This window comes from Patagioenas fasciata, chromosome 11, assembly GCF_037038585.1.
Source record: "Patagioenas fasciata isolate bPatFas1 chromosome 11, bPatFas1.hap1, whole genome shotgun sequence".
NCBI lineage: Eukaryota > Metazoa > Chordata > Aves > Columbiformes > Columbidae > Patagioenas > Patagioenas fasciata.
In genome coordinates, this window is record NC_092530.1 from 12,675,528 (window position 1) to 12,689,000 (window position 13,473).

Here is a 13,473-nt window from a genome sequence, read left to right on the forward strand (position 1 = left end):
TGTAAAAAAAATGTATGTGGCTTTACCTTTTAATTAAGCTGTGGTCACACGAGCAGTAAGCACACTGCCAAAGAGGGGCTGCCGTCCTGGATATGCCGAGCGACTTCTCAATTGCTTCATGTTGCGTTCCACTCTGTGACTGTGCCCAGCCAGAATTCAATAATCAACAAGTATAGAACAGATTTATAAATCATAGCAAAACTTATCTAACAGTGGCATATAGTTTATAAGTACTTAACAGTAACAATGAAATGTTCGTGTCATTATTTTTAACAACCGTATTACAGTTACTATTTAAAATAATTTACCAAACACATAAGAAATAGAACATTGAGGTAAACCCAATGTGTATTCATTGTAGTTTTTAGCTGCAGATTGCATGGTGATATGTTGATATATTTAAATCATTTCACTGACATAAAAGATGCAAATGACACAGGAGCTAAAATATGTAATAATTCAGGAGCATGGTAGGCACGAGCAGTTTACCGTTTGAAAGAGGACATTTAAATTGGTTTTCTAAGGATGTTATCACATGCCACTTTCCATCATAACAGGTAAATTAGCATCTTGGGGTATTTTTATAAAGAAAAAATGATGCCAACAGTAAAGACAACAAATTCTAAATCTGTACATTTTGCTGTATTTTTGCTCGCAGCATTTGCAGCCCTTTTGATCCATGTCATTGGTGCTTATCGCTTGGAAGAGGGTATAAGCCTACTTTTCAGTTCTAAAACTGAATTCACAGATAGTTGAAGCCCATACATGATTAGTGGTGATGAGTCCTGCTGTTAATCGCACTTCCCCTTTGCCCAGAGCAGAATTTTGCTCAGAAGTTGTCATTTACCATTTACCTGCATATTTGCCACGGTCCAGGCCCTGTGGCTTTGAATATTGTCAGTGAAATGGTTCCAGAGTTTAAACCCTGTTGTGAGTAGGACTAACCAGTCACAAGCCTCAGCTGTAATGTTAAAGCAATAACACGTTCTTTAGTAAAGCTTTAAGTTTGCTGTTACATGAAGTGTCGAATTAGTCTTAGTAGAGCCTAGTCACCAGAATAACTTGTATCTGAAAATACATATCGTTGTGTATTCATGTATGGTTTTATGCATGCATGTGGATTGTGTTGTAAATACAAAATATGCTGGTGAAATGGGTTGTTGTGTAGTGTATATGCTGTCATCTGTACTATTTCTAACTAGTAATCTTGTTTTGTACTGTGTGATGTCTGACCCTTCTAACATCGATCATGGGGCTTTGGTGAACTCTGATCCTTCCAGGTCTTCCAGGTTAGACGCTTAACTCGGTCAATTTATTTTACTGCATTGCACGTGATGTAAGAGAAACGGATGTTTTCCTGTAATTCTGTGATTATCTCTTTAAGGACTGTGGTTACCCTGCAGATCCTATGTGTTTGATTAGCATGCTTCAGATGGTAACCTGTTGTTATTTTGCATGCATACAGTACTAGACCAGTATAAAAGAGCAAAATGAATACAAAATATCTTTGCATGATGGGATGTTTCTGTAGCTGAAGCTGCTGCAGGATATGTGTGAAATCTGGAACCAAATTGCTGTTGGTTTAGAAAGGAAAATTTTTGAGGGAATTCTATGCTCAGATTTGCATGCAGAAACACAGCTAATCAAATTTTTCCACTGAATATAGACTATGAGGGTATCAAAGGAGATGTTAAATTATTTGAGACTGCAGAAGAATTGAAAATCCAGCACGCTGATAAATGTCATTAGATTTGTTGTACTACGGAGTAGAATGTCATAGCACTGTCCTGCATAGAGATCCTTTTGTTAATCCAGTCATGACATCTAAGTTGTAAAAAGTTATTAACTGTTGCTGCACTTGCTTACAGTTTGTTTTCCCACAAATTAATACCAGTAACCTTCTATTTATATGGTGTCATAAAGGCGGGGGTCTCATCTTTCAGTTCTGTTAATACCTAAGCTTCACTTAAATCCACTGCTTTGCTTTGGATTAGTGTGGCTGTAGTAGCAAAGGGAAAATATTTAAAAACCAGCCCAGTTCCTCTACTGGATTTGCACAGCATAATTCTACTAGGGACAGACAAACCAGCTGGAGGGAGGGTCATTCAACATAAGGAAATTTCTGCAACTCAGGTGAGTGTTAGGCAAGGCAGAATGTGGGCTGCCTGCTGCCCAGCTCTCAGGAGCTGGTGTATACTGGGCTCCTCAATACGTATGTCAAATTCTAACGGCAAAAAAGCAGCAATATTTTACATTGTTGAGACTGGCTTTCTGAAGGAATTCAGACTGTCAAGATAGCATCTAAGAGGTGGTGACTGTAGTGCAGGTCAGCAGAGGGGATCTTTGTACCATCTAATTCTGGGTTTCTTGGCTCCTGCTGGAGGCACGGGTCTGGTCACTGCTAAGCTGCTGCTGAGGTGAGTTGCACTGCTTCTGGAAAGACCTGCTTCCCTTCATCAGCTGGAGAAGGAGCCTTGGTTCCTGATTTGGGTAGTGCAAATAATCCCTCTAGTTGTTTTTTTTTTATTTTATCCTGAAATCAGCATTAAAATAGAGCTGGGAAATCAAGCCTTTTTTTTTTTTTTTTTAATTAACACTGAAGGCACAAACTTTGGCAGAATGGTTGATGTGTACTGATATATGCATATTTGTTCTGCAATGTTAAGGTCCACCAGGCCCAGAAGGTCCACGAGGGCCACCAGGCAATGGAGGACTTAAAGGGGAAAAAGGGAATCCAGGTCAACCTGGCCCACCTGGCCTGCCTGGTCAAAAGGGGGATCAAGGACCACCTGGACGCCAGGTAGGACAAGAAATTGAGTCTTCTCCTACCTTATTTTTAAATGCAATAAAAGTGGAATATATTTAGATGGACTATGCAGTTTATCGTAGTAAAAATAAAAGCCAAAGAAGTGCGGTAGCAAGTAAGAGGGTCTTTTCTTTACTTATCCCCCAGTATCTGGGCAGGGTGTCTCCATCGTATTCTAATGGGAGCTGGAGCTGTCAATGCACACGTCACATTACGGTGTCCTCTGATGGCTCTCGGTTCAGTGAGCAGAATGTGTGGCCTCAGCCCTTCAAAGCACTAGTTCCCAGACCCAAAGTGTGCTTGTCTGTCCCCCAGCCACCTTTTCTAAATGTTTTTTCTGAAACTGTTGAGACAGATGAGTGAATAACATGAAGCTGTTCTGTTCAGGGGGAGCCTGGTCGTCCAGGTCTGAATGGAATGAAGGGTGACCCCGGGGTTCCAGGCGTTCCAGGATTCCCAGGTATTTAACTAGCATTTCAAGTGAAAACCTCCAGACACAGTAACAGCCCCTCAGGGGAAAAGAAGCCTCATTTTGGCCATTCCTGCAGCACATTTTGTAAGACAGCGTGTTCTTTCATTGCATAACTGTGTGAATTTGTTGTTTCAGGTATGAAGGGTCCCACTGGACCTGCAGGACCCTCTGGCCTCACAGGCAGTCCGGGACTGCCAGGCCCACCAGGTAGGGGTGCTGGGTAGTTTTGTTGTCACTTTTGCTCCCTGCCGGTAAAATTTGGTACACAGATGTTGGGACTGAGCCAGTCTCAGTCAGCAATGAAAGTAGTTAGGGGAACAACAGCTTAAACACAATTCTAGGCTACGCTTTTTAGCCTTACAAGTAATCCTACCATATTTTATACTCTGTATCCACTCTATGTGGATTAACTGCTGCAAGAGCTGTCTGTTGAAGGAGATCACCAAGAGCACTTTTTTGCTTTATAAAATATATACACTTATTCTTTGCATCAATAGAGCTCTTGGCTTCTGACTTTGCAAAAGAGAATAACAGAAAATGTTTCTAATGTTCTTTTCCACCTTGGTTTATCTAATACTAAGCTTTCTCTCAGGTCCACCAGGTTTACCGGGTACCATTGGACGAAGCATTGTTGTCAAAGGTGACCCTGGTCCCCCAGGTTCTCCAGGACAGCCTGGGTCAAAAGGGCCACCTGGATTGCCGGGGCCGCAGGGATTGCCAGGTATGATCCCAGGTGGCTGTGGGTTGCAACACGAGTCCCTCAGCATAGGCTGCAGAGAAGATACTGAGTTCTGCTAGAGATAAATGCAGGGTCCTACCATATCCACCCAGTTTAATGATCTGTACCAGGAAGAAACGATAGATGAGTCCCAAACAATTTAAAGATTTCTGTAGTGAGATTTCAAGACCTTTCATTTCACTTATGCATTTGTCTGTTCTAGGTCCAATTGGTCTTCCTGGTGACCCAGGGCGAGATGGACTACCTGGCTTTGATGGTCCAGCAGGACGTAAAGGAGAGAGAGGTCTTCCAGGCCAACCAGGTACGGTGTTTGTCCTATGGAGGACCCTTTTGCGAGTGCAGGCTAATATTGGGAAGTGAGATTTTTGCCTCATGGGAATAATAATGAAATCATAATTTTAGGATTTGCTTAATGCAAAAATATTACATGCAGCTGGACGTACTTTGGTTTGTAATATTCTTGGTTCTAAGACATTACCGGTCACTGTTGAATAGTATTGTAGAGTGCTTTATCTCAAGCTTAATGGCATCCCCTTTGCAGCACATGTGGTACACAGGAGATAATGAAGATAGTAACAAACAACAGAGAGAGATTAGTAAAATAATTTTAATTTTGCATGGAAATCATGAATGGAGATGAACAGACTTCATAAAGGGGAGAATTTCACCAAAGTCAGAGATCAGGCTACCATACAGCTATTGCTTGGAATTCCTGAATTAGGATTTGAGGCTAGGCACTGGGACAGTTTTCTAAAGATTGTACATATTAAGTAGCTATATATTGCAACTTGTGAGAAGTATTAGAATGTAAACAGTTAAAACAGTAAAAATCCATAATAACTTTTTTCCTTTTTCTCCAAGTAGCTCTGTGAAATCTGCTAGAAAAATGTAAATAACAACTGTGGAATAACATAGTCTAAATATTTGTAGTTATACCTCCTGATATTTTTGCTATTCAAGAACAAATGCCTTTTCTGATACCATTCTCAGTCAGATCAGTCATTCTTGCTGTCGTTCAACGTGGTTGTCGCCAGTTTCCACTTTCTGTAACCTCTTCCAAAGCGGACTGCAGCTCTTCTGTCTGTTTTGGTGAGCTTTGGTTCAGGTGTTACAATAGCATGGCCTGGAGAGAGACATGCTTCTCTTTCTGGCTCTGCCATTTATTTTGTGATCTGAAGCAAGATCATTCAACATTATCTTATTAAGCCCTATAAACAGATTAATATGTTTTGGAATGGAGGGGCTGATTGGGAATCATTTCAGTGCCTGTCGTGTCCATTGCAGTTGCTATCTTGGTGCCTCAGAGTCTGAACATATTTAACTTTGCTGCAACATAGGGAAGCTGCACTGTTATTTCATAACTAGCTATGACAGCCTCAGTGATTTAACCAAGTTTACATGAAAAATAATTTGAGGAAGATGGTGTTAGCAGATACCAGGTCCCTCAACTCGAAAGCACCTAAATCACAAGACCATAGTACCTTTCAGAGCTGCATTAGTCCGAAAAGAGCAAGAAATGGCGTTAATAAATACTGTGTGTTGTGTTTCTCTTGTGTGAACAGGTTCACGAGGAATACAGGGACCTCCTGGTCCTGATGGCTTACAAGGCCCACCCGGCCCTCCTGGAACAGCTTCTGTTGCTCACGGATTCCTTATAACTCGGCACAGCCAGACCAGGGATACGCCACTATGTCCACAGGGAACAGCAAGAATATATGATGGATTCTCTCTTCTATATGTGCAAGGAAATGAGAGAGCACATGGCCAGGATTTGGGTGAGATTTTGTATGCTCTGTCTTTAAGGGGAAAGAGGTTGTAGCTGCTTTTTCAAATGCACTGGTTATCTGAAGATACGAAAGTCTTAGAGATTCCTTCAATGGGGGTTGCATACTGAGATCTGCTGCCTCTTCTCATTCAGGATGAAAGAATGTAAACCAAAACCGAGAAGTTAAGTTTTTCCCACATGTGACAATTTGATAGTGCATGCTGTGCTCTCACAGGTGGAGAGGAAGAATACACAATTATTGTTCTCAGAGAATCGCTGTAAAAAGCAATGAAGTGAAAATGCTGCTGTCACATTTTATGCATCTTACTCTGTAGGTACCGCTGGGAGCTGTCTCAGACGTTTCAGCACCATGCCCTTCATGTTCTGCAATATCAACAATGTTTGTAATTTTGCATCAAGGAATGACTATTCCTACTGGCTGTCAACTCCAGAGCCAATGCCGATGAGCATGGAGCCACTGACTGGGCAAAGCATCCAGCCCTTCATTAGCCGGTGAGACAAAGCACGCTATCGGGTCTCTTTTTTTAATATCTGGATAAATAACACATCTTAGCCATGTCATGTTTTGCTCTAGAAAATACTAGGAAAATAGCTTGTTTTAAAGTATTCATTGCCTTAGAAGGCCTGTCTGTGTTTAGGGACTGCCAGGCTATAAGAGTTCTGCTCGGCTGAGGCAGCGGTGTTGTCAGCGGTGCGAGATCGCCAGGACAGGAAAGAGAATGTGAGAGTCGTTAGCTCTGGGGTTAAGGCCTTCACTTGGAGCTTCCAGTTTGCATTTCAGGAACTGCTTCAGTATTTTACCCAATGGCTGTCTGTGGAAGTACAGGCAGACTTTGCACTTCCAAACACTGTCTTATGGCAGTTACAAAATATGCGAGAAGCAGAAGTCTAGATTAATAGCTAGTTTTCTCCCTTTCTCTGTGTAAGAATACTTATTAAAATATAATAGGAGTATGTTTTATTATCATGTTTCTCTGATCCCTCCCCTGTGCCCAGCTGTGTTGTGTGTGAAGCTCCTGCTATGGTGATTGCTGTCCACAGCCAGACCATTCAGATCCCTTCGTGTCCTCCAGGCTGGGACTCCCTTTGGATTGGTTACTCTTTCATGATGGTAAGAACGGCTTCCTGTTCCAGAAGGGGCTGGTACCCACTTTGTCCTCACCCACCTGCTTTAGGGCTTTGTTAAAACTACGGGGCTTGTAATTGAAAAGCCTTTACCCTCAATTACTAACCATGGTGGCCAAGACTAACAGTGATTTTTCAGTACACAGAGCCCAGTGTAACTGATACTCATGGAGGTGTCTGACCCTGTATTATCTCAACCAAGACTGAACAGTGGCTCTTTCTGTAGTTGAATGCTGTGCTATTTAATTTTTAGCACCTACGGTAAGATTCTTGTTTCTGTGTTTCTTTCTTCCTTCCACCAGCACACTAGTGCAGGAGCAGAGGGCTCCGGCCAGGCCTTGGCATCGCCTGGATCCTGTTTAGAAGAATTCCGCTCTGCTCCGTTTATTGAGTGCCACGGTCGTGGCACTTGTAATTACTATGCCAATTCATACAGTTTCTGGCTGGCAACTGTAGAGGTGTCAGAAATGTTCAGGTAAGACAACCTGTTTCTTGTACATTGCTTTATTCCAGAAAGCAAGCTTTGGAAACTGAATTTATTCCAAAGATCAAGAGAGATTAATTTACAGGGGTATAGGGAAATAATTTATTTGTTTTCCCCTCACAACCAGTTTTTCAAGTGTTTCCTTGGTAAGCCTTGGATATTAATATAAAAAACTTGCTAGGGCACATTCTGTTTTGCAAGGAGTGGGATTTTTTTAATGTCAATTCTAATTCACATCTCATAGTACTTTCTCTGAAAGTAGTCCTACTGCAGTTACTGTATTTGCAGTCTAAAAGATCATTTTTATTCTCTTTTTTCCTTGCCAGCCCTTTCAATAGAGTCAAATATCTGAAAAGGTAGTTGACAAACACACATGGGACTGGTATGAAGGGCAAGATCAACTCTGCTAAAACCTTTTAAGGCAGCTGTTCAAATAATCTGGTTTTAAAAGTCTTTTGTGAAGGAGGTTTCATACCCTCCATGGCAAACACTTTTTCCAGTACTATGCAGAAGAATTAGGATGACATTTTGGCAGCAAGGAAGCCAATGCATGTTCTGTCCTCAGCTTCTCAGCAATCAGCATTCCAGACAGGGTCTCTCAGCTCCTCAGACTTTCTCCCCTTCTACTTGAGTAGCAAAATCATTTTTTTTCTTCGAAAAAACATCTCATTTTAGAGAGTAAATTACTACTGCCCTGTTTGTGTACTGCTAAAAACCTCATAAATATTCCCAATGCCACCAAATTGAAAAATGTGGCTTTGTGGTATAGGACTGGCAATGTACACTGTCTTATATAGCAGCAGTAGCCCCTCATTTGGTTTTATGTATCACATACAACTGTGATACTTAATGTGCATTAAACAGTCATTGCTCTAAGTTTTCAGGCTAGTCGATCAGTGGTAATTCACTAGTGGAAACTGCCTACTAACAACTACCATGCACCTTTGAGTTTCTTGTCTCTACAATTTTTTGTCTCCCATAAACACAACTTCCTTTTTTAAAGAATCTTTTAAGAATTGAACTTACTCTGTGTACATGCATATTACACAAATATGTTATATTAATCTCCCACCTTTCTACCCTATCAGAATATAAGTAAATAATTTGGTAAAGTCATCACTTAAATACAAATGTCATTGTAGCAGTATTCTTTAGGAGTCGTTAAACTACCCTTCAGCTGAGAAACCCAAAGGTTATACTGTCTCAAATGTCTAAAATTTGCCTTAGGCTTGGTTCAGTAGTTGTGCCACATCATACGCTAAGCTGATCTGGGTGATTGGTATCTCATGTGTGCTGAGACACTGGGCAACAGTGAGCATCTGTCACCTGGTGGTGAGGACGTACAGAAAGATCCTTCTTAAGGACAACTCCCCAATACAGGACTAATTCCCCACTTACAGACTGAAGTGTTATCTTAAACTGCCCTGTAAACCAACGAAAAGCTGACCTAACCTTACCTTTGTGTCTGTCACCAGTAAACCTCAGTCAGAGACACTGAAAGCTGGAGACTTGAGGACACGTATTAGTCGTTGTCAAGTTTGCATGAAGAAGACGTAACGTCTCGTAGGACGTTTTACAAAACAGTTGAAAACTCCTAAGGTGCACTGTCTTCCAGCTGCAACAATGGTGCTACTGTGCAGAAAGAGAAAAACCGAATCCAAACTGTTTTAACCCTGCAAATTCCAGTGTACCTCACTCGTGCCAAACTGAGGGTGGTTTGGTACGTATTTGACAACAGGACTAAGATGAAAGAATTGACCTCTTGGAAATAGAAAAGAACACTTGAGGTTCACGATGGATCCGAAGATGAATTTTTTCATTTCTCTCCCTGTACCAAAATGGCACCTTTTAGATCAACCAAGAGAATAAAGAAAAACACGATGCACTGAGTATGTTTAAAATAACAAGACTGCAGTTTTGAAAAACACTTTTCATGGTGCTACTAACCCTACTGTATCCCAGGTTTTTAATATGAAATTTTAAGCTTATTCCTCTTTGTAAGTAATGAAATGTGTATATTGTGTAAACACCTTTTTAGTTGAAACTTTCAGTCATTTAGAAACAAACCAGACTCTGATATAAAAATGATATAAATGATATAAAAATGCCTATGTCTAAAGTTAAAACATACAGCAGTATTTTATTATGAAATTTGTGGTACAGAGAGAATTTACCCCTCTTACACCAACTTATTAATTTGTCATTTCCTTCCTCAGTTGCCCACCTGATATATTTGGGGAATGCACAATTATTCTGAAGTCATTTTGATCAGGGTTTTAAATGTTGTACACCATGCTACCAGTGGTTTTATTTGTGCTTAGAAATCCCAATTCACTTGAAAAGATTTTTTTAATCTTGTGAAAATATATGACATTATTAGCCATATTCTATATCCTCCTTAGCTGAATAAAGGTCACACTCACATTTTAGTAACCAGTTTGGTTTAACAAAACCTGTTTCTTGGGAACATCCAGTTACCAAAGCGTTTCTGATTATGCTGACATGAAGCCTCTTCTCTGAAGTGGTATCATGCATTTTATCCAAAATAGCGTATACGCTAAGAAACATTCTGAATGAAGTAAAGCATAAGCTGGTGGAAACTTTCCTATTTACAAATTAATCTTATGTGAATTTATATGCATCCACAGTGTATTTACAGTATACAGCAAATCTTGCGTATGTATAGTTCACATAAGGCCTTGAAAGATGGTGCATGCAGCCTTTCTGATGTCATTTGTACCAATCCTCCCGTGTATGTCTTAGAGTGTCACTACTTGTGCAATAGCTGAAAAGTGATCACTTTTGTATGCATGACTGCTCAGCTTGTCTGGCCAGTGCTGTTTCATTTACCCTTCTGTATAAACAGAGCTCCCTGACAAAGCAAGACTCTTTTTCAAGTGACAATACTTTAATATTTTTGTTGTATATTGCCACCTCTGCTATCAATACAACTTAACTTGTGAATTAACACACTGCTTTATACAGGTGAAGTGTATTTGTTTATTGCCTACTGTTAAGTAATTTATCAGCTAATGGTTATTCGTTCTTACCTTTCAGTTATCATTGTAAACATGGAGTCTCAGAAAGCTCCCTGTTTTATGCACATTTGAAAAAACCATAGGACTGGTGACTGACCAGGTGGCAGTGATTTATACAATGAGATTGGTGCTGATTTTAAAGCTTTCAACTAAGTATGAAACTGAAGTTCTTTAGTTTAAAATGCAAAATATTAATAGCTTTCTCTTTTTTCAGTTAGCTGCAGTTATGTATGTTGGTAGAGAGTGGACAATTCAGCAATGTGCATCCTTCAACTCATTTGCTTTTGGTTTGCTGATGCATATAGAAATAAACTGAACCTGCTGCTACCTCCAAGTCAAGAACTTGTTACCAAAGCTGAAATAGTAAGTCTCTTGTAAACACAAGCCCTTACCCTTACTGCTGGCTCCTCGGGAGCCTCAAGTGAACACAGCAGCCTCTCCCCAGCCCCACAAAGGCAGAAGAAGATGCCAAGGCCAGGGAGCTCCTTCCCTGCTACCCTGCCTGGTGCTTAACAAACCAGCGGCCATCTCCGGGGACCCAGGAAAGGGCAGAACATGTTGGTTCTGGTAGTGCAGAAACAGCGCATCTCTGTGACTGGGGCTTCTCCTGCAGCACGTAAAACAAAGCCAACTGAATTGAAAAGACAGGAGATACCATTCCAGTCGAAGGTAGAGAGCGCCACAAACAGCCGGTATTGCGGCAGCTTTAGGTTCCAAACCTGTGAGATGACGATAGAAAAATGAAAATAGGTGAAGTAGCTACACTTCTGACACACATTTTCTGTTCCTGCAGCTCTCACCCTGACCTGGAGAACAGCCCTGAACCTTTATCAGCTTCAGGCTGAGATTCCTGAACAGGCTCATTTTTATTAAGAGAAAAATGGTGTAGAGAGGAGCATCTTTTAACTGAAACATGCAGCATAGATTCAAGAGATGCTGGTTTAATTCCCACCACACATTCTGTGCCTTAGAGCAGGTAAATCACTTGACCTGGTCTATAAAAGCAATCATGGGTGTTATTTTCTCCTACTTCTGGACTGCTTAGACTGTAAGCTCTTTGGGGCAGAAACATGGAGGGGGCTCAAATGTTGGTTGGGGCCTCTAGGTGCTATCCATCAGTATATAAATATTAAACTACAGGTAAAAGCTTGTGTTTCCAGATTTATTATTAATACTAAAAAAGTAAACTGTTTTGAACATGAGAGCTTTAAAATACTCTTCAACCACAGCCTAAACATGACCTTTCTCAGAACACCACTTCATCTACAGTGAAGGCTCTTACCTGCAGCTGGATTGTTTTTCCCTTAGCTAATCATGTAAAGTCAGCCTATCTTAGTTACTCTTGAGAAGGAACCTGGAAGATAATGAGAACTCACTTAGTTGTATGGGGACAAGTTGCACACTGCAGCCACTCGAGGGCACCACGTCGCTCCCAAAGCAATGAGAACACAAACTAAGCTCCTGGGACTGTAAGCAAAGCTTACTAGCAGGAGCAGTACCTTACCTTGCTTTGGGTAGTTTGTGTTTATTCTAGTGTTAAAGAACAAAGTTCTGCTTAAGATAGACTTTTCAGTATCCTCCCTCACTCTAGTAAGTCATATTATAATCCTTGACTAAGAGCAAAAAGCTTCTTTCAACCTCCAATCCATTTATAAAACAGAATTTAAACTTCTGAAACAATTCTGCAGTCAAAGTACAGTCTATAGAGCAAGGTAGGCACACAGAGCAGCACAGCAATGGTTTCTGTACAACGGACTAGACTACTACATGTGAACCTGGTGCTTTAGCAGCTCTTCAGCATCGCAGGATTTTGTCCTCTGCTGTAAAGGTCAGTACCCTGCATAGTGTAGATTTCCCACATCAAAGGCTGGAGGAAGCAGCTGTTTTAGAAAGATGTTTTAGAAGGTGAAAAAGTGATATATTCATTTTGCAAGCAACAAATGCTCAAGTTCTAAAGCTTCATCTTCTGCAATTATTTTCTACATACTTCGATACGTAGCTTAAATATTTTGTAGTCAGTACGCTGTCTGACCTGTACAGAAACGCCATCCTAAGGCTGCCTCTGAGGAACCATGTTGTGCTGGACGCGGAACTGCGCCACTGCGAGCAGCAGCACGTTCCCAACAGCTCCCTCCCAGAGAGGTTGCGCTTCGGATGCTCCGGCACTGCTGCTGCACACAAGGGTGCTGCTGCTGCTGCAGAGACGTGCATGAGAAGCACAAGCTGAAAATCGTGCCAAGCAAAGAAGCAGGACAGTACCAGTGCTGCTGAGGGCAGCGATGGGCTCAGGGGAGCGTAACCGCGTTCTACTTTAAAAATGCAGGGTATCTAGAACTATTAGCCTTGGAAAGAAAGACTATTAACTATTAACCTGTTTGACTACTGCCCAAGAACAGCCTCAGCTGGCAGCGAGGGGAAGAGAACTGGTTAGTAAGGGTACTCGCTGTAGCCCAGGGTGGAGCAGAGAACGGTGGCTGAGGCTGTGGTGCCCAACAAGCTGCTTCAGTGACCAATGGGTGACAATTCCTGATAGTCTCCCATAACCTAACACTGCTTTAAAAAAGTTTTACATTTATAACTCAGAAGGAAACCCAAGAAACTGAGCTCGGCGTGTTTCTTTACCAAAAGGAGGTGCAGGGAAGAAGTTCTTACCTCCCAGATCCATACAGCGAGCTCAGGGCTGCTGCTCTTCTCCGACACATGGTGCTTCACAACCCCTCGGGACAAGTGAGGGGAGAAACTTCTTTAGATTTGCTAAAGCCAAAAGAGGATGCTGGGATGAAAAAAACCAAACGTAATACAAATCATACTGTTCCACGGTAACTCTGAAAAGGAGCTCCTTCCCTGCTGGGAACCTCTCTCCTTCCCAGTTATTTGATTATTTGCAGTAAGATGCCAGGTCCATTCGAACCGGTCAGTATAATTCAAAACAAAGACTTTTAATATGTATTCTAGTGCCTGTCTTCAAATCCAAATAGGAAGTCCCTTGCCTGGTGGTTCTGGTGGACAGCTTTCACCATGCC

General features: G+C 41.4%; 1 protein-coding gene across 1 annotated transcript in view; it reads left to right on the forward strand.

Moving 5' to 3' along the window:
* COL4A5 (collagen type IV alpha 5 chain) overlaps positions 1 to 11,596 on the forward strand; it is an 81,567-nt gene extending 69,971 nt beyond the window's left edge. The window contains exons 42-51 of the mRNA XM_065846806.2: positions 2,667 to 2,800; positions 3,194 to 3,266; positions 3,414 to 3,485; positions 3,871 to 3,999; positions 4,220 to 4,318; positions 5,580 to 5,792; positions 6,118 to 6,295; positions 6,800 to 6,914; positions 7,231 to 7,403; positions 8,888 to 11,596. Of these exons, the coding sequence (XP_065702878.1) occupies positions 2,667 to 2,800; positions 3,194 to 3,266; positions 3,414 to 3,485; positions 3,871 to 3,999; positions 4,220 to 4,318; positions 5,580 to 5,792; positions 6,118 to 6,295; positions 6,800 to 6,914; positions 7,231 to 7,403; positions 8,888 to 8,969 (1,268 nt within the window). The 3' untranslated portion in view covers positions 8,970 to 11,596. The remainder of the gene's footprint in view (positions 1 to 2,666; positions 2,801 to 3,193; positions 3,267 to 3,413; positions 3,486 to 3,870; positions 4,000 to 4,219; positions 4,319 to 5,579; positions 5,793 to 6,117; positions 6,296 to 6,799; positions 6,915 to 7,230; positions 7,404 to 8,887) is intronic.
* Positions 11,597 to 13,473: the final 1,877 nt, after the last annotated feature.